Source organism: Balaenoptera ricei, chromosome 2, assembly GCF_028023285.1.
Source record: "Balaenoptera ricei isolate mBalRic1 chromosome 2, mBalRic1.hap2, whole genome shotgun sequence".
Taxonomy (NCBI): Eukaryota; Metazoa; Chordata; class Mammalia; order Artiodactyla; family Balaenopteridae; genus Balaenoptera; species Balaenoptera ricei.
In genome coordinates, this window is record NC_082640.1 from 35,932,464 (window position 1) to 35,954,658 (window position 22,195).

General features: G+C 40.5%; 1 protein-coding gene across 2 annotated transcripts in view; it reads right to left on the reverse strand.

Annotated features, from left to right (window-relative positions):
• SH3GL3 (SH3 domain containing GRB2 like 3, endophilin A3) overlaps positions 1–16,078 on the reverse strand; it is a 141,575-nt gene extending 125,497 nt beyond the window's left edge. For both annotated transcript variants that reach the window (XM_059915355.1, XM_059915356.1), the window contains exon 1: positions 15,887–16,078. In XM_059915355.1, coding sequence (XP_059771338.1) covers positions 15,887–15,931 — 45 coding nt within the window. In that variant the 5' untranslated portion in view covers positions 15,932–16,078. The remainder of the gene's footprint in view (positions 1–15,886) is intronic.
• Between the last annotated feature and the right edge of the window lie 6,117 nt (positions 16,079–22,195).

Here is a 22,195-nt window from a genome sequence, read left to right on the forward strand (position 1 = left end):
AATTATATGCTAATAAAATGAACAGTCTAGAAGAAATGGAAAAACACAGACTCTCCCAGACAGAATCAGGAAGAAATAAAAAATACAAACAGACCAATCACCAGTAATCAAATTAATCAGTAATTTTAAAAACTCCCAACAACCAAAAGTTCAGGACCAAAATGCTTCACAGATGAATTCCACCAAGCATTTAAAGAAGAATTAACACCTAACCTTCTCAAACTATTCCAAAAAATGGAAGAGGAGGAACACTGCCAAACTCATTCTACAAGGTCACCATCACCCTGATACTTAAACCATAAAAAGACACTACAAAAGAAAGAAAATAACAGGCCAGTATACCTGATGAACATGGATGCAAAAATCCTCAACAAAATATTAGCAAACCAAATTCGACAATACACTAGAAGGATCATACACCATGATCAAGTGGGATTTATCCCAATGGTGCAAAAACGGTTCAATATCCACAAATCAACCAATGTGATATACCACATTATCAAACTGAAGAATAAAAATCATATGATCATCTCAATAAGGATTGAAAAAGCTCTTGACAGAATTCAACATCCATTTATGATAAAAATTCCCAACAAAATTTGTATAGAGGGAATGTACCTCAACATAATAAAGGCCACATATGACAAGCCCACAGCTAACATCACACTCAACAGTAAAAAGATGAAAGCATTTCCTCTAACATCAGGAAAAAGACGAGGATGCCTATTCTTGTCACTGTTATTCAACATATTATTGGAAGTCTTAGCAATTGCAGTCAGACAAATAAAAGAAATAAAAGGAATCCAAATTGGAAAGGAAGAAGTAAAACTGTCACTGTTTGCAAGTGACATATACTGGATATAGAAAATTGCCACCAAAAAGCTATAACAATGAATGAATTCAGTAAAGTTGCAGGATAAAAAATTAATATACAGAAATCTGTTGTGTTTCTATACACCATCAAAGAGCTATCAGAAAGAGAAATTAAGAAAACAACCCCATTTATAATTGCATCAAAAAGAATAAAATACTAGGAGTCAATCTAACCAAGGAGGTAAAAGACTTGTACTCAGAAAACTATAAGACGTTGATGAAAAAAATTAAAGATGACACAAACAAATGGAAAAAATATACTGTGCTTATGGATTGGAAGAATTAATATTATTAAAATATTACTCAAGACAATCTATAGATTCAACGTAAAAATACCCTATCAAAGTATCAATGGCATTTTTCACAGAACTAGAACAAACAATTCTAAAATAGGTATAGAAACACAAAAGACCCTGAATAGCCTAAACAATCTGCAGAAATAAGAACAAACCCGGAGGTATCACAATCCCTGATTTCAAACTATACTACAAGGCTACAATCATCAAAACAGTATGGCACTGGCACATAAGCAGACACATAGATCAAGGGAACAGAATAGAGCCCAGAAATAAACCCACACTTATATGGTCAATTAATCTACTACAAAGGAGTCAAGAATATACAAAGGGAAAAGACTGCCTCTTCAATAAAACACTAATTCAAAAAAATATATAAACTCCTATGTTCACTGCAGCAGTATTTCCAATATCCAATATATGGAAACAACCGAAGTGTTCATCAATAGATGAATGGATAAAGAAGATGTGGTATATATATATATATATATATATATATATATATATATATATATACATACATACATACATACACATACACACACACACACACACACAAGAATATTACTCAGCCATAAGAAAGAATGAAATCTCGCCATTTTCAACACCATGGATGGGCCTTAAGGGTATTGTGCTAAGTGAAATAAGCCACACAGAGAAAGTCAAATACCATCTGATTTCAGTTAAATGTGGAATCTAAAAAATGAAACAAATGGACAAACGTAACAAAACAGAAACAGACTCATACATACAGAGAACAAATGAGTGGTTGTCAGAAGGGAGAGGAATGAGGGCATGATGAAATAGGTGATGGAGATTAAGAGGTACAAACTTCCAGTTACAAAATAAATGAGTCTCAAGGATAAAATGTACAACATGAGGAACATAGTCAAGAAGATTGTAATACTTTGTATGGTAACAGATGGTAACTAGACTTATCATGGTGATCATTTTGTAAAACTTAGACATATCAAATCACTATGTTGTACACCTGGTACATGGTGTTGTAAGTCATTTATACTTCAATTTAAAAAAAAATCACCATCATGCCAAGAACCATGAAGCTCTCAAACTGAGTGAGAAAAGACAATCAACAGATGTTAACATCAAGATTACAGAACTATTAAAATCATCTGATAAAGATTTTAAAGGAGCCAAGAGGCAATTATAAACATGCTCAAAACTAATGAAAAAAATAGAAAGTCTCAGCAAAGAAAGAGAAGGTAAAAGAACTAAATAGAAATGAAAGAACTGAAAAATACAATAACCAAAATGAAAAAATTCAACCTGCAACTCAACCACAGAATTCAGGAGAGAGACAAAAGAATCAGTGAACTGGAAAGAATAACAACAGAAATTACGCCATCTTAACAACAGAGAGAAAATAAACTGGGAAAAAAAAAAAAAACAGAGCTCAGGAACATGTGGGACTATAACAAAATATCTAACATTCACATCATCAGAGTCCCAAAAGGTGAGAAGAAAGAGGGCAGGGATGAAAAGGCACTAGAAAAAACAATGACTGAAAACTTCCCCAGTTTGGCAAAACACATAAACCTACAGATTCAAGAAGCTAAATGAACCCCAAACAGCATAAGGCAAAAGAAGACCAAGACACCAAGACACATCATAGTCAAACTTCTAAAAACTAAAGACAAAGAAAGAATCTTGAAAGCACTGAGAGAGAAACAGCATCTAACCTATAAAAGAAAAACAATTCAAATGACAGCAGACTTTTCATCAGAAATTATGGAGTGACATAATATTCAAGTACTGAAAGAAAGTAATTGTCAACCCAGAATCCTATATTCAGAAATGAAGGTGAAATCAAGACATTCTCAGGTGAAGGAAAACTAAGAAAATTTGTCACCAGCAGACTTATCCTAAAAGAAGGGCTAAAGGAGGCTCTCTAAGCAAAAAGGAATGATAAAAGAAGAAACCTTGAAACATCGGAAAGGAAGAAAGAACACAGTAAGCAAAAATATGGGTGAACAGAATAGATTCCTCCTCTTTGAGTTTTCTAAATTATGTTTGATGGTTAAAGCTCAAATTATAACACTGTATGACATGTTTCTAAATGTGTATAGAGGAAATATTTAACCCTGTTATATTATAAAAGGGGGAAGATAATGGAACCTAAAGAAAACTAACTTTTCTACACTTCCCTGGAACTGGTAAAATGATGACACCAGTAGACTGCAGTAAGTTACATATATAGAATGTAATACCTAGAGCAGCAACCGACAATGCTATTCAAAGAGATACAGGTATCCCCCTACTTTTCAAAAGTTTGCTTTATGCCACTTTGCTTTTACAGAAGACCTACATTACTACCTGTTTTCACTAATTAAAAGAAATCTGAAGAGGATTTTTACTTTTACGAAAAAAGGAGAAATGCAAAAAAAGTGTTCAGCATTTGTTTTGCAGCAAGCTGTTATAGAGGCAGCACACACCCAGAGCAGCAAGAGTGGCACCACTAAGCTCAATCCCTGGGAACTATACTCAGCATCTCAATATCAAGCTGAGCTTTGAACTGTATCTGTCAGCATATGTAGTTTATCTCAATTTATTTTATGCATCTCTTAGCAACGTGTGTGCTAAGGTAATTGTGTCTCTACTTTACTCCATTTCGGCTTATGAAAGGTTTCATAGGAACACTCTACTTTGGATAGTGAGAGAAACCTGTACACTCAAAAATGTTATACATAAATCAAAATAGAATTCTAAAAAAATTCAAGTAACACACAAGAAGGCAAAGAAAAAAAGACAAGAAACAAAAAAACAAACGAACAAAAAGAGGTAGCCTTTAGCCCTAACATATAATTATGTTAAATGTAAATGGTCTAAAAACACAATTAAAAGACATATTGGTGGAGTGAATTACCATGACCCAACTATATGCTGTCCACAAGAAACTCACCTCAAGTAAAGCAATATATGCAGGTTAAAAGTAAAAGAATGAAAAAATACATATCATGCAAACATTAACCAAAAGAAAGCAGGATTAGCTATATTAATATCAGATAAAGTAGACTTCAGGGCACATAAAATTAGCAGAGACAGAGAGGGACATTAAATAATGATAATGAATTTAAAAGGGTAAATCTACCAAGTAGACATAGAAACCCTAAATGTGTATTTACCAAACACTTGAACTGCAAATTATGCAATATGAAAACTGACAGCAATGAAAGAACATATAGACAATAGATATAATTATAGATAATTATATTTGGAGACTTCTCTCAACAATTAAAAGAACTAGACAGAAAACCAATAAGGATATTGAATTCAACAACACTACCAACCAATAGGATTTAATCAATATTTACAGAATACTCCACCCAACAGCATATACACACTATTTTCATGTGCCTTCAGAACATATAACAAAATAGACCACATTTTGAGCCATAAAATAAAACTCACAAAATTTTTAAAAGTCAAAATCATATAGAATGTATTCTCTAATGACATTGGGATCAACCTAGAAATCAAAAACAGGGTTAAACAGGAAAAATTACAAACACTGTAAATAATCGTGGATCGAAGAAAAGTCTCAAGGGAAGTCAAAATGTACACTGAATGAATGAAAATTAAAATACAACATATCAAAATTAGTGAAACACAACTAAAGCAGTGTTGAGAGGAAAATATATAGCACTCACTGCATACATTAGAAAAGAGAAAAGGTTTCCAATCAATAGTCTGCTTCCTTCAAGAACCTATAAAAAGAACAAAATAAACCCAAGCAAGTAAAAGGAAGGAAATAAAAAATAAGAGCAGAAATCAATGAAATTGAAAATGGCAAAACATTGGGGAAAATGAAATAATGACCTGGTTCTTTGAAAAGATCAATATAACTGACAAACCTCTAGCAAGACTGACAAAGAAAAAGGGAGAAGGCATGAAATTACCAATATCAAAAGTAGGGCTTCCCTGGTGGGGCAGTGGTTGAGAGTCTGCCTGCCAATGCAGGGGACACGGGTTCGAGCCCTGGTCTGGGAAGATCCCACATGCCGCGGAGCAACTGGGCCCATGAGCCACAATTACTGAGCCTGCGTGTCTGGAGCCTGTGCTCCGCAACAAGAGAGGCTGCGATAGTGAGAGGCCCGCACACTGCGATGAAGAGTGGCCCCCGCTTGCCACAACTAGAGAAAGCCCTCACACAGAAACGAGGACCCAACACAGCCATAAATAAATAAATAAAATAAATTAAAAAAAAAAAGTCAAAGAGACCCTATACACATGTAATAAGGGAACTGATGATAATGATTAATAGGGGAATACTATGAATAACTCTCCACACATAAGTCTGATAACCTAAATGAAATGGACCAATTCCTTAAAAAACACAAACTAACAAAACTCCCAAGTGAGAAATCTCCAAGCCCAGATGTTTTCACTGGAAAATTCTACTAAATGTCTAAAAGAGAATTAACATCAATTTTACATAATCTCTTCCAGAAAACAGAAGAGTAAGCACTTTCCAATTCATTTTATTAAAGTAGTATTACCTGATACTAAAACTAGACAAACACAGTACAAAAAATAAAGACCAATATCCCAAAAATATAGAAACAAAAATCCATGGCAAAACATTAGCAAATAGAATTAATTCATCAATATATAAGAAGAAATATACACCATGATCAAGTGGGTTTTATTCTAAGGACACCCAACTGGTTCAATTTTCAAAAATCAATTAATGTAATCCACCATATTAACAGGCTAAAGAAGAAAAAAAATCACATAATCATATAAACTGACGTAGAAAAAGCCTTTGACAAAATTCAACACCTATTCATGATTTAAAAAACACTCAGAAATAATAGAATTAGAGAAGAACTTCCTCAACGTGTTAAAAAGCATCCACGAAAGATTTACAGCTAACATTACTCTTAATAGTGAAAGACTGAAAGCCTTTCCGTAAGGGTGGGGAACAAGGCAAGGATTCCACTGTCAATGCTCATTCAAAATAATGCCGGAAGTTCTAGCCAGTGAAATAAGGCCAAAAAAAAAGTAAATAAACGGCATATAAAATGGAAAGAAGGAACTAAAACTGTCCCTATTTACAGATGACATGATTGTTTACCAAAAAATTTCCAAGGAATATACCAAAAACCAAACCAAAACAAACAATCCCCCCACACAGAAAATCCCTCCCAGAACTAATAAATGAATTCAGCAAGGTCACAAGTGTAAATTTAATGAAGCATGTATAGGACTTCTACGCTAAAGACTCAACATAGAAGTCATGTCAATGCTCTCTAAACTGATACACAGTTTTAGTGCAATTCCTATAAAAATTCCAGAAATATTTTTTGTAGGTACAGATACGATTATTCTAAAATTTATATGGAAAGACAGAGGAACTAGAATAGCTAAAACAATTTTGAGAAAGAAGAATAATGTGGAAAGAATCAGTCTGATTTCAAGACATCATGTAGTGACAGTCAAGACTGGGTGCTATTAGCCAAGGGATAGATCAGTGGAATAGGATAGAGAAGGCATGAATAGATCCACACAAGTATGCCCAACTGATTTTGTCAAAGGTTCAAAAGCAATTCAATGGAGGAGGGATAACCTTTTCAACAAATGGTGCTGGGGTAAAAGAACACCCATAAACCAAAAAAAAAAAAAAAAAAAATGACCTTCAACCTAAGTCATACCCTATAAAAAATTAACTCAAAATGGACAACAGGCTTAAATGTAAAACACAAAACTATAGAACTTTTAGAAAAAAACATAGGAGAAAATCTTCAAGATCTTGGACTAGGCAGAGTTCTTAGATACCATAAACATGATCCATAAAAGGAGAAATTCTTAAACTGCATTTCATCAAAATTTTAAAGTTTTGCTCTGTGAAAGAAGGTGAAAAGACAATCTACAGACTGGGAGAAAATATTTGCAAACCATACATCCAACAAAGGAGTAGACTCTAGGATATTATAAAGAATTCTCACAAGTCAACAGTTAAAAAAAAATTCCAATTTAAAAATGGGCTAAAGATATGAACAGACATTTCACCTAAGAGGAGATACAGAAAGCAAATAAGTACATGAAAAGTTGTTAAACCATTAGCAATTAGTGAAATGCAAAGTAAAACACGACGTAACTCCATACATCTAATAGAATGGCTAGAATAAAAAATAGTGACAATAAATCCTAGAGAGGATGTGAAAAATTTGGAACCCTCATACATTACTGGTAGGAATAGAAAATGATAGTCACTCTAGAAAAGAGTGAAAGTTTCCTAAAATACTAAACACGTAACTACCATGTGATCCAACAACTGCACTCCTAAGCATTCAACCCAGAGAAATGCAAAGTTATGTTCACATAAAAACCTGTACATAAATATTTATAGCAGCTTTATTCCTAATAGCCAAACTGGAAACAATCCTGATGTCCTTGAACAGGTAAATGGTTAAACAAACTGATATCTGTAATAAAAAGGAGAAAACTACTGGACTTCCCTGGTGGCACAGTGGTTAAGAATCCACCTGCCAATGCAGGGGACACAGGTTCGAGCCCTGGTCTGGGAAGATCCCACAAGTTGCGGAGCAACTAAGCCCGTGTGCCACAACTACTGAGCCTGAGCTCTAGAGCCGGCGAGCCACAACTACTGAGCCCGCACGCCACAACTACTGAAGCCCTCGCGCCTAGAGCCCGTGCTCCGCAACAAGAGAAGCCACCGCAATGAGAAGCCTGTGCACCGCAACAAAGAGTAGCTCCCGCTCACCACAACTAGAGAAAGCCCACACGCAGCAATGACGACCCAACACAGCCAAAAATAAAAAATAATAAATACATAAATAAATTTATTTTTTAAAAAAAGGAGCAAGCTATTGATACCTACAACAACCTGGATGAACCTCTACAGTATTACGCTGAGATAAAAAATCCAAGCCAAAAGGTTACAGACTATATGGTTCCATTTATATAACACTTAAGAAATGACAAAATTATAGAAAGGAAAACAAATTAGTGGTTGTCAGGCATTAAAGAGGGGGTGGGGGCAGAAGAGGAGTGGGCAAGGCCATAAAAGGGCAACATTCATGATCCTTCTGGTGATGAATCTGTTCTGTATTGTGTAAATAAATGAGCTCAGCAAGGTCACAGGTGTAAATTTAACAAAGCATGAACAGGACATGTATGCTAAAAACTACAAAATCCTGATGAAATAAATCAAAGAGCAAAATACATGGAGAGATATACCATATCCATGCATTAGATAATGTAACTGTAAATATCCTGGTTGTGATAATGTACTATAGTTTTGCAAGATGGAAAAATCTGGGCAAAGGGCATAAGGTATCTGCATTCTTCCTCACAATTGCATGTGAATCTGCAACTATCTCAAAATAAAAAAGTTTAATTTAAAAATGCATGGGATTATAAAGGAAACCAATTGTACTGAACTCAGTCACCAAAATACCAAAATATTTATCATACAGTTTTTTAAAAGTTAAGCAGTGTGATAGAGAGGGCATATGCCTATTTGAATTGAGTGGTCAGGGAAGACTTCTCTGGCAAAGTGGCCTGTAATCTGTGCTATGATCTAAATGACAATAAGGAAACACTTTGCAAAGATCTAGAGGAAAGGCATGCAAGGCTGAGGAAACAGCTCTGGCAAAGGCCCAAAGAAAAGAAGACCTTAGCACATCAAAGGAACAAAGAGAGGCCAGTGTGGCTGAACAGCCGCAGGAGAGGGAAGGGAGAGGCCAAGTTATGTGAGGCTTCACAGGCCAGAGGAGGAAGTTGGGGTTTTATTCTAAAAGCAACTGGAAGCCACTGAAGCACTGAAGACTTGTAAGCTGTCTACATTACATTAACAGAATGACATAGTCTGAGATAAATTTTTAGAAGAGCATTCAGGTCACTGTGGGTAAATGGATTGTACCTGGTAGGAAGAAAGGTCTGGAAATTGGTGCGGAGGCTCTGGCAACCATGTGGGCAAGAGGTGATAGTCAGAACAAGGATAGTAGTAGCAGAGCCAGAAAGAGGTAAAGTGAATGAGGGATACATTTTTAAAGTAGAACCAAGAGGAAGTACTTTCTGATGAATTAGGGATAAGAGAAAGAAAAAAATCAAAGATGAATCTTGTTTTTGTCTTATTTTACTTGAGCAGTTGAGCAATTGACTGAAATAGAAACCACCAGCAGAAAAACATGTTGGGGTGGTGAAAATTAAGAGTTCAGGTTTGGACATCTTAAATTTGACAACCTTTTAAATATCCAAGAGGTGAGGTGATGTAGGCAGTTAGACTTATGAGTTTGTTATGGGTCTGTGTTCAGGAGGAGTGTCTGGGCTAGAAATATAATTTAGAGAGCAATCAACGTATAGATCATGTATAAATCCATGAGGCTGGACAAAACACCTTGAAAAGGGGGAGTTACTCCAATTCAGAGCCCTGAGGCACTCCAGGACTTAGTTTTCAAGGGGACGAGAAGGAGCCATTAAAGGAGATCTGAGGGAACAGCCACTGAAGCCAGAGGAAAACCACACAAGTGTAGAAGGAGTTGTAAGCAGAGAATGGTCCGCTGGGTCAAAGGCTGCTGAGAATCAGACGGGGAAGTGACCATCCAATTTGGCAACTTGGAGGTAGGTCACTCACCACCTAGGTAAGGTGGTCTCAGACAGATGGAGAGGAAAGTCAACTGGACTGGGTTGAGAAGAGAATGGGAAATGAGAAAGTAGAAACGGGGCAACAAAAAACTTTCTCAGTACATTTTGCTGGGAAGGGGAGAGAAGAAATAGGATGGAGGTAAAGCGGGATCTCGGACCAAGCAAGGATATTTTTCCTTTCTTTTTTATCAGATAGGCGATACTGTTTTATCAGATAGGCGATACTGTTAGGGGAACCACTGACTGAAACCGCCCGCCCTGGCCAGGTAACCACTTGCATGAGTTATCTTACAACAGGAGGTCCTGGTAAGGAACATGGAACTAACAAGCCACCACCAACTGGAAGAATTCAGGAAAGGTCAAAAGGAGAGAGGAGACAGCAGTCCATATGTCCTACCAACCTCCCAGAATCCTCCTCGCTGGAATCTATCTTGGCTGAGCGATGCGCTCACCACCAGGAAGGACCCTGAGTCAGAATGATTGGCCAGAGACAACCCGGAAACTAACCCCATCACAATAAAACCCGAGATTGCGAGCCACGTGGCAAAGCAGTCCTCCTGGGTTCTCTTACCCTCTGCTCTCCACCCGGGCGCCCCTTCCCAATAAAGTCTCCAGCTTTGTCAGCACGTGTGTCTCCTCGGACAATTCATTTCTGAGGGTTAGACAAGAGCCCACTCTCGGGCCCTGGAAGGGGTCGCCCTTCCTGCAACAGTACTAGAGAGCATTCCATATGCCGATGGAAATGATCCAGGAAAGAAGAAAATATAGTGCAGAAGAGAGATGCAACAGGAGCAAAATCCCTGAGAAAATGAGAGGAGACGGGGTTCAAAGCAGAGTGCAGAGACCAGCCAGGTGTACCCTGTCCTTGTTACACTGGGAGAAACAGAGGAGCACCCACGCATTAGCTGACAGGTCCCTCCAGACTTCTGAACTGTGGCCCATAAGGAAGAAAGAACACAGACGTGGATGAGGAGATATCACTCAGATATCAGGTTCATGAGTAGGGAGTACCCAAGTCATCCAGCCTGAAATAGCAGCAGCTTCTACCACTGATGGATGATTCGATCATGCAAAGCACTTGGTGACTTCCGTGTTTGAGAAAGCTTTAGCCAATGCCGGTGGGAAAGACACCATCATCCAATGAATTACAAAGTCAGAAGGAACAACACTGGGCTCAGGAAGGTCACTGCTGCTGGTGCTGTGGTAAAAACATGTGGGGATGACCCTGGGAATTGCAAGGGAAGAGCTCATCCGGAAGGCATCTCACAGAAGAACTCGAATAGTTAGAATTGCAACAATGCCTTCCCAATCATCCCCAGCGCTTCCTCCAGCCCCTTCCCCCCAACTCTACACTTTCCCAGGTTTCTAGTGAAAAAGAAAATCTAGCTGTCCACGTTTGGCTGATGTAGACTCTCCAGAATAAATTCACTTATTAATTAGCCAAATAAAGTCGTGTATCAGTTCTGTTTATCGGCAGTTTTATTTTCTGGGTAAAGCAGGCCAATGATAGCGTCCCCCAAATACACATGATACACCCCCACACACACTTAACGCTGGGAAATATAATTTATAGTCAGTTTGTTAGTAAAGTTGAAAAATGAATCTGAAAAGAATAGTACACACACACACACAAAAAAAATCCCTGCTTTTAAATGCATTTTTAATCAAATTCCAAGTGATAGCCTCAATTACAGTTACTTTAGAGAAGAGGCATCAGTGGTAAGAAATGCTTGGATTATACTGTGTTCTTCAGATATTAAAAAAATTAAAACTAATTTAGTTTGAGCATCTACTCTAGCACCCTGAGTTAAAAATATATGGATAACACAGATTTATGGATTAATTTATCAAGCAGTCTATGTGGAAAGGAGCAAGCATGTTTTAGCTTAATACATTTTCTGATGCATCTAAGTAAAAAAAATTAATCATTATGGATTTTGCAAAGTGCATTTTTCTTTCTCTCTAACGAGAAAGTGAAACAAGAGACATTCACTGCCTCCCTAGAGATTCTCATAATTTGCAAAGAATATCCTTCTCTGAAGCATTTACCCCTAAAGGGTCAGCCTGTGCATCTAGTCATTACAGGGAGAATGTCTTGGCCCCTTATGACCACTCATCATTTTCCTGATTAATGCATCAAAAGAGAAGGGGGGAAGGTTACAAAAAAACACTTTGTTAGGGCCTCCCCATTCCCTACTGTGTTCCTGGGTCACATGAAAGAGCACTGCTACATAAGGGCAAAAAGAAGTAAATTTAACATGAAGCCCACAGGTGTCATCACCATCTTGTGTCATCGCCAGTTGGCTAGTTTGGGGAGAGAAGAATAAGAAGAAAGAATAAAACTAGGCTTTCATGGGATGGGGAATAAGGCTCCTAGAAGTCCATAAAGGGAATAAATCTGGCTATTAGCATAGCGTCCAGGTCAGCGCAAGCACAGATGTGGCCTAAGCATCCTGCACCAACAATAAATGCTGTCAAGAAAATTATGATGAAATAAACATAATTAATACAAATCAATGAGTGGTGACATATCATTATTGTAAGTTATATTTTTATTGGTCAGGCACAATGCTTAACAAGAAACCACAATGCCGTCTCTAAGCTATTTGTATTTATCTCTAATAACTCAAGCTGCATCCCTACCAGTAGAAAAGTAAACCACTTGATTAAGAACCCTTTTCAGGGACTTCCCTCGTGGCGTAGTGGTTAAGAATCCACCTGCCAATGCAGGGGACACGGGTTCGAGCCCTGGTCCGGGAAGACCCCACATGCCGCGGAGCAATGAAGCCCGTGCACCACAACTACTGAGCCTGCGCTGTAGAGCCCGTGCGCCACAACTACTGAGCCCGTGTACCACAACTACTGAAGCTCGAGCACCTACAGCCCATGCTCCACAGGAAGAGAAGCCACCGCAATGAGAAGCCCGCGCACTGCAATGAAGAGTAGCCCCCGCTTGCCGCTAGAGAAAGCCCACGTGCAGCAACAAAGACCCAATGCAGCCAAAAATAAATAAACAAATAAATAAATAAAAATTTATTTTAAAAAAATACACCATTAAAAAAAAAAGAACCCTTTTCAAGAGAAAAAAGGTATTTAACTACGATCTTGGGACACTTGGGTTATAATTCCAAATGCTGAAGGAAAGGATTAATTAAATCTCGTTATTAACTCAACTTGTACTCTTCTCATTTTACTTGATTTCCTCCTCTTTCCTGTTAGTCTCCACATGTTGCCAAAATGATGCAGAATCCCTGGGGTTTACAATTCTTCGTTCTCTGTAAAGTAAGGGGATTTTTTTTTCCTGCAGAGATAGGTAAGGTATCAAGAAAGAAGGACAGGTAACCAGGAAGTTATAAGTTATTTTACCTTGCCTATCATTGAGAAAAATCATCTCAATTTGTCATGGTACTGGTACGCTTATTTGTAAAAGGTCCACTTTATAATCTTTGTCTTTCTCTGAAATACTTTAAGTGAATTACTTAACAATTTCAGAACTGGGATATATTATATAGATACATATATAGACAGATATGTATTTTCTTGAGATATAATTTATACCATACAATTCACAACTTAAAGTATACAATTCAATGGTTTTTAGTATATTCACAAAGTTGTGCAATCATCACCACAATCAATTTTAGAACAGACATGGCTTCTAAATCCTCTAATTCATTATACAGAGAGAAAACTGACATCCAGATGGGTTAAGTCACGTTCCCCAGGTCACAGAGCTAGTCAGCGGCAGAGCCAGTCCTGGATCCCTGGGAAGTATTAAGCCATTGACATCATCTGGACTCCCTTTCCCCTGCCTAGGAAAGTTCTTCATGAATTAAAAACTGCTGTTAAAATGTTGTCTGAGAAAAACATCTGGCATTTTTTTTTATTGTGCTCCCTCTTATTATATTAAGCCTGGTCTAATTTCTCCACCAAATCTGTCATATTGCAAGATTTCTTAGAAAGACCCCTAGAACAGATAAAAATGTATCTATTGGGCACTTTGACCACAAAATGAAGCCCAGAGAGAATCTGTGACGTCTTTCTTTTCAGATCAAGTCACAAAAGATTTCAGCTCACGCAAAAAAAGGCTAAATTAGACCCTCCGCTCATTTCTTTTTTAATGGGCTGATTATGGGTAGTTAAACTAAACGACCTCATCACTAGCATATTATTTCACCAATGCCAATAACTTCCTGGGATTTCAACCATTCACTCTGGTTAGTGGTCAGAAACCAATTTCAATCATCCAAGGGCTGTGTCTTGCTCGTCTCTGAGATTTGCTCCCATGAAGTCCATACCCAATAAAAGAATATTTTTTCAAAAGAGGTTAGTTCCTTGCCAGCGCTAAGGAAGCTAGCGTAGCAAGCCTAGCCAGCAAGTACGCTGACACTGCCCTGACCACAGCTGCACTCGCCTCCAGGCTGCCCACCCCTCAGTACTGAGCTCACAGCAGCACTTGCTGACTGTTCCCACCTTTAAATGCGCCCACCTCTCTAGGTTTCCATGACACTCCTCTCTCCTGGGTTGTACTAGTTCTCTCCTTCCTGTGCTCCTCCACCCCAAAAGTTTCACTTATTTAATAAATATTTATTGAGTGGTTACTGTTTATCAAGTCCTGGCCTAAACACTGTCACTAAATGTGGGTGCTCCCTTCAGTCTATGTGCAGCTCACTGTGCATTTTCTCACTTTCATTTGCACTTACATTTTTAAATCTCCATTTAGGCTGGAAATCCCCCCAAACTCTGTAGTTCCAATCTTGGCCTCACCCACTGGCTCCCAGGCCAATGACATCTGAATGTCTCACAAACCTCTCAAAGTGCCCAAACCCCGCAGTGAATCCACCATCGCCCTGGTCACCTAATAGGCCCCTCATCCAGGACTCCTTATCACCTCAATAGTATCACTGTCTGCCCAGTGGCCCCAGCTGGAAACTGGGCACCACCCAGTTTCTTCATGGAAGGGATGCAAGTGAGGAAACAGCACTGAGACTGACAGAAGAGAATCCTCCAATTCCAGCTGCATTTCAGGGACCAATTTGTGGAAGAAGCAGGATGAGACCTCATCAGAAATGTGAATTCTGAATGAAATCTGTAGAACAGATCCAGCAGTGCAGGTGTGGGATAGATTTTACAATGTGAGCTCTGCCATGGCTGGAAGAGACTAAAATCTTAGAATACAAATTTGCTTGCCAACAGACACATACACACACACACACCAATTCCATGCCACCCTTCGGGTTTTCCTGTTTCCTCCGCTTAGAACGCCTATCCTTTCCACCCACACCCCCTACCACAATTCCTCCTCATACTTAATTCACAAATGACGCGACTCTTCCTCCGGGAAGCTCTCCCTGATGCCCCTACTGTATTATCTGGCATCCCCTGTGCGTGGAGGTGTGTCTAACACTATTTGTTTACGTGTCTGTCTCAGTGTCTCCCCACCAGACTGGCGGCTCTTTGCGCCAGGAAGACGGTGGGGAGAGGAAGGACGGCTGTGTAGCGTCCCAGCCCGGCAGCCGGACGCAGTCGGGCGGGGCCCATTTCGAGGCGCGCGGTGGGAGCGCTGCGGGGCGCGCTGCGGGGCCCAGCCGAGCGCCAAGTACACAGCATCCCGGGATCCGCCGACGCCCGCGCGACCGCCCCCAAGCGGCAGGACGTGCCCCGGGGGCTCCCAACCAAAAGGCGGAGGACTTGAGGGAGGCCCGGCCGGCACCGCACTCTCTGTGGTCCACCTCCCGGCGCGGGTTCAGTAGAGGCACCAAGTGGAGCCTCCAGGCCTCGGGACGCCCACTCTCTCTCCTGCGCCCGACACCCCGCGGCCCGCCACCTCGTGCTCTCCTCCGCAGAACCTCTCAGAATTACAGTGGCTCGGGGTGGAGCTGGGGGCCGGGGGCTGGGAAGGAGGAGGCGCCAAGGAGCGGAGGAGAGAGCAGGCGGCCCCTCACTCCACCCCCGCGCCCGCCTAGGCGGGAAGAAATGGAGCCCTAAGAGAGGCCCCTAAGGGCGCCAGAGCCCCAAAGGCCCCGGAGCCTCGAAGGGCCCGCAGCTCCCTAGTCCCCCTCCCTCTCGCCTCTGTGCCTCCCTACCTGGCTGGCTTTGTGGAACTGTTTCTTCAGCCCCGCCACCGACATCTCGACGGCGCCCGGCCGGGGCTGGATGGTCTCTGGGCTCTGCCGGGCCACGCGGCCGCGACACGCTGGGGAAGCGGGCGCCGGGGCCGGTCCCCGCGCAGCTGGGCTCCGCCGGGCCAGCCTCCCACGGTCACGGCCACAGCCACAGCCGCTGTCACACTCGCACACACGCGCACACGCTGATGGCAACACTGCGTTCCAAAGCCCCTGCGCAGCCCATTGGCCAAGCCGCGGCGGTATGCAAATGAGGCCGCTGGGGCCGCCCACGCTACATTGTTGCGTGGAGACCCGGGGACGACTGGAGCTGCTGGGAAAATGGGCCTGGGAAGCTGGGCGTGGGATGTCCCGGGGTCCGGCGAGCAAAGCCACACAGGGCTGCTTGCTGGGCGTAGGACGGGATGCATCTGGCATTACGATTGCCCTGGATGGGGAGAGAGAGATCACCTTTCTATGCTTTGGGACTTGGTGCGAAACCTGCTTTTGCTCGTAGGCAATATCGCCTCCCTCAGGCGCATTTTCGGTAGGTTTCTGGTTTTTAAAAGGGACGCTCCGAAATACGCCTAAGTGGGGAGAAATGGAACGGGACAGAGGACCTGCAGTAGGAGGAATTAGTCTGTGGGCGGCTGGTCTGTCTCTTCTTAACCCCACTCGGTGCTCTGGGTACAAGCTGGTCCTCTAGGAGCCCAAGAGTTATTGGGTAATTTGTTAAATACCGCGCTCGCCTCCATAGAGCGCTGAGCCCACTGTCAACTGTATTAAGAGCAGCTATCTCCAAGGAGCCTTAAACAGCCTGCTCTGTATCCAGGGGAATTCACCCGAGGACGAACCCAGCTCCCTCGGTAACTCTTACCAGTTGTGTCAGTTACAGAGTGTCCTTTTTCAGAGAGACCAGAGCGCCCATGTGCGCGGAGATCCAGCCAGGGGTCTGGAGCATCCCACTGATCTTCGTGTCAGAGCTGCGCCCAACAGGTCAGCATAAGCGGAATCTGGCCTCCAAAAGTCCTTAGGGCTCCCAAAAGACCTAGAACCCACTCTTAGCAACGCTTAACACTGAAAGATACAACCCTCTTCCTCCTCCAGTCTTCACCTAAAAGAAAGAAGCTCCTCTCTCTGGACCCTCAACAGATCCCATCTGGGATGACCAAGAGCCCCGGTTTACACCTGTTCCCTGGCATCCACTCCTGGCATCCTGCATTTCTCCAGGATAAAAGTCACACGGGCTCTCCTGGGCCATTAGCTCCCAACTCCCTTATCCCTGACTTCATCCTAGTGAGGATTGGGCTGGTAACTACATCTCCCTGTGCCTCTGTTTCCTCACTTTCCCTTTAGAGGGTGCGAACAGGAGCATTCTTCCTCTGATATGGGAGAAAACAATGAACATAGTGAAGAAGAAAAAGGCGGCCATCCAGAGGGTTAATTAGTATGACTTGCATGAGTGCTGTGGACTTGACTGGCCTACATACAGCTGACACCAGCCACAGATAGGTAACTAGAAGGTATGAGGGTGGTAACAGCTAGGTCCGAATAGCGTAGCAAGATGACCTGTCCACACTACAGGCTGAACCCCACTCAACAGCAGGCCCTGCCCCAGGGGAACTGCTACTAAGGCAGGGGCGGCTGGGGGCCAGGCCATCTGGAAGGGGCTCACCTGCCTTCTTTCTGTGTCCAAGAGTAGTCTAAGTAGAACAGGTTTAAAGGGACTTCTCCCTAAACCAGTCTGACTCCGTGCCCTTTGGGAAAGGGGGTGAGTTTTTTTTAAACTTTTTGGCCTTTTTTCCTTGGTTGATAGCATATTGCAATTCAGTTAATTTTGGTAATTTATCTTTTCATTTCATCAAGTATAGAACTGTAAGCGTATTCTCATCATTTTTTTAATGTCAGAATCGTTCATGTATGTTTTTCCTTCATAAAAGTATTTGTGATTTTTCTTAATTTTTTCTGTGATAAGACTCAGAGGTTTGCCAATTTTGTTGGTCGTTTAAAACAGTTCTTGGGACTTTCCTGGCGGTTTAGTGGTTAAGACTCCGCCCTTCCACTGCAGGGGGCACGGGTTCCATCCCTGGTCAGGGAACTAAGATCCCGCATGCTGCACAGTGCAGCCAAAATAAATAAATAAATAATAATAAAAAAAAATTTTTTTAAGTTCTTGAGTTTATTCATCATTGCTATAGATTTTTTTTCTCTCATTAATTTCTATCTTTATTATACATTCCTTCCTTCTGTTTTGTTCAGGAGATTGAAGTTATTCACAATAGAAACTGATCCTAAGCTGGAAAAGAATATATTGGAGAAGGATTATCAGGCAGCCCAGAGGTTCAGGGGATGTAGGGAACCAGGTTTGGGGGGGGGGGGGGATGAGCAGGAACTAGGAATCTGAGTGGTCAGATCTCCAGCATGTCCAGGGGCAGCTTGTTGGGATGTGCTGCTTCCACCACATGTTCAGGCTGTGGCTACCAGAATGAAGGCTAAGCTGTTTCTGCTTCTTTCAGGCACTCACTCCAGATTCAAAGTTCCAGGGGGCAGCATCTGATGAGCTAAGTCTAGATGTTATGCCCCAGCTCTAGAGTCTAAGACCCACACCATGGTGGATTTCCCCAATATAGGAAGAAGCTTCAGATGCCAGGTAGCCAAAAAAAGTATCTACAAACAACAGCAACACGAATGCCCACGAATGTTTATCTGGGAACTCCTTAATCCTTTCAGTTGAATGTGTTTTATTTATTTTTATACTTTCTTGTTTTATAATCAACACATGTAAAACTATGAATTTTCCTCCTGAGTACAGCTTTGGTTTCACACTTTGTTTTCATTATGTAGTATAGTTCTTCTGATTGTGTTTTAAATAAATTTTTAATTGCAATTACAAAGAGGAAATAACTCTTTGATCCAAATGTTATTCAAGACAATTTTTAAAATCTTTTTAAGGTGGTTTGATTTCTCTTATTCATGATATATGAAATTTGAGACTTGTGGTACTATTGTCAAATAACATGTCTTGAAGGTTTTTTTTAACATAGTCTATTATGTTTCATTTTATAAATGTACCACAGAGGTTTGAAATATGTGTATTCTCAGTTTCTAGGCTACAGTTTTTCAGTTCATGGGTAACAGGAGCATGTGTTCTACCAAAGCTCCTAGCTCAGAGGGAGATTTCAAAGACGTGCTAGCTGGAGCCACATTGGCCAGTTCGTGGTTTGCCTTTTACATCACCATCACCCCTCCAGGACCCAAGGGCCCATAGCTCCTCAATCTGTTTAAGGAAGGAGTATACAAATGTCTTGGGCTATCTGACAGAGTTGTCTACATGGTATGAAACCAATGGGGGAGTCCTGAAGCACAAACAAGCATCACCCTAAACTGAAGGATCTTTGGGCACTTGGTGGTCTTCAAGGTAAAGGACAAGAGGGATGCTGTGGTTGTCTCTGGCACTCTGGACAGATGACCCATGTTCTGGAAGAGGCTTGGGTGTTCTCCTATGTTCCTTTCCTTGTAGTCCTTGGCTCTCCCCTCCATTTCCCCTTCCTTGGTCCACAGAGTACTATGCTAGTGTGCATTCACATCTGTCTGCCTTGTGGTCAGGCCAGCTTTTGAATCTAGTATTTGCAGCTCTTGTGTCTGGTCCTGTCATGAGTGTCACATTTCTCTGTGTGGGCAGAAGCAGAAGAGCCTTGGGCAGGGGACTGAGAGGGAGAGAAGCCTACTGATTAATGTCTCCGAATATTATCCCATCATGTATCTCATAAATCAAGTCTTCTGAGCTCATTGTTCAAATGCTCTGTGTCCTGATTTCTTCTACTTCACTTACCAGAGACTGAGAGAAGTAGTCTACAGTATCTTGTTACAATTATAATTATGTCTGTTGTGCCTTCATTTGAGAGTTTGCCTTTAAATATTTTAGGGCTGTCATATTTTGCCTGTGTTTGTGACTGCCATATCTTCCTTGTGGATTGGAATCTTATCCTTAAAAAATAACATATCTGTCCTACTTATGGATTTTTGCTTCTATTTTACTTTGTCACATGTAATTTTTTTGTATCCCTACGTTTTGTTTGTATGTGCTTCATATGTCCTAATTCGTCCTTTTCCTCCTGTCTCTTCTTTTTTCCAGCTTTATTGAGATTAATTAACATACATGTCATATTACATAAGTTTAAGGTGTACTGTGTGATTTGATACACATATATATATTGCAAAATGATCACTACAGTAAGGTTAGTTAACACCTCCATCACCTCATTTGTCTTTCTTTTTTCTTTTTCTTTTTTCTTTTTTTTTTGGTGACATGAGAACATTTAAGATCTACTCTCTCAGAAACTTTAAGTATACATCCTTTACTTTTGACCTTTCATTTTGTTTGACATGTGCTCTTATAAAGAGAATAAATTTTAATTTTGTTTGTGGGCCAAAATATGTTTTAAATGTATTTTCCTAGAGAGATTTAAAGCATTCATATTTATTATGAAAAGGATATATTTGGTCCTAGTTTTGTCATTTTATGGCATGTTATCTGGGGTTTTTTTACCCCTTCAAATAGCTCCTTCTATCACTAGTATCTATGTGCTTCAAAGGTTTTCTTTGCTTTTTCTTCCCCTTTACTTTTGTGAGTTATGTACCCAATTTTTACCCACTAGCGGTTATCATTGTTCTATAAAATATTTGAACTTATATTCTCTATCAACATCAATAATTAAACACTGTAGGGAAGCCATAGCATGATTAGAATGAGCAGTGGCCAGGGCGCATGGACTAGGGCCACCTCGTCACCTCCTTCAACTTAAACCAGATCATGCTCTAGCCCCAGCCAGCTGAAAAGCCTCCAGCAAAGACCAGAGTGGGTCCAGTTTCCTTTATCTGAAACAGAAAAAGAACCAGTTTGAGACTAGGATGCAGGGTGTTGGTTTTAAGCCAGGGAGGCAAAGATGGAGAGAAGACAAACAGAAATTTTGAGATAAAAGAATAGCGAAATTATTTTAAATTCAAAATAAAAGTTTTCACAAGTATATATTTTCCATGATACAATAACACCTAGAGTTTGAAACTATCAAAAAGTAAAAAGGAGGAAATTTTACCTTTGGAATCACCATTGAAACAACTGCTCTTAATATTTTGGCATATTTTTCTTTTACAGCCTTTTTCCTATGCAAAATTTAAACACAGCAGGGTCATGACTATGCGTACTACTTTATTTTCTTTATTCTCTTAATTACATGAGCATTTTCTATACTGTCTAGTCTTCACACACATTATTTTCATGACAACTTAATAACCAATTATGTAGACATGTCAAATTATATTTGATCATTTTCTATTACTACTCCTTTAAAGGATTTTTCCCCCAAATTTTTCATCACTTAAATAACACTACATTAAATATCTTTTTCCATATTAGGATTACTTTCTGTATTTAAGAATAGTTCCTTAGAATGGATTCCCAGATGTGAAATTAGTGCATCAAAGACTTGAACAGTTCTAAGTGCAAATTGCCATTTATGTAGCATAGTTATAATTGCTCCCACCCTCCATGGTCATTAGAGGAAAATCTTATAAAAAGGGAGGGGGTGTCAAAGAGACATGGATCTACATCTTCCATTTGCCTTGAATTCCATGACTTTAAGCCTGTGGCCTGATATAAGCTCCAGATTGCAGTTCTTGGCAGTCTTTGGAGAGCTGAGTTCAAATACTGATGTCTTAAATAATCCTAAAATGTTAGTTTAACCATGGCCTCTCAATTTCCAGCTTTACTCTTTTTTTTTTTTCTTGAAAAAAAGCTCTCACCCAGACTCCTTTCTGGGGAGGCACTCTGGGTTACTCATGCGTGAAAGGGTGGAGCTCTGGCCCATTATGTGGCATTTGTGCATTATGCCAAGTATTTAGATAGACCAGACCTAGACGCATTCCTTCCCTCAATTTAAAATCTCCACATACCTGGTTGCGCAGAAAGTTGCGAGCATGGCTATTATTTTGCGTTCCTTATAACTTCACAGACCTTTTATTTTGCACATCTGGGAAAGATGTGTGCCCATCGATGAGGTAACAGAGCAGACATGATGAATCCCAGATGCTGAACATGGCAATTTGCCTTGAACTTGCATGATCACAACTGGGAACAAATGTATAGATTTTCTTCACTTATTGTTTTACATGAAGCTGATGGAAAATCAATTGATGGGTTCCAGAAAAGGCCAGAGAAATCTTTCCATTTTAAAATGTAGAGGAAAAACACTGAAGTATTTTTGTGAGTTTAAAAATGAGGATTGGGTGAAG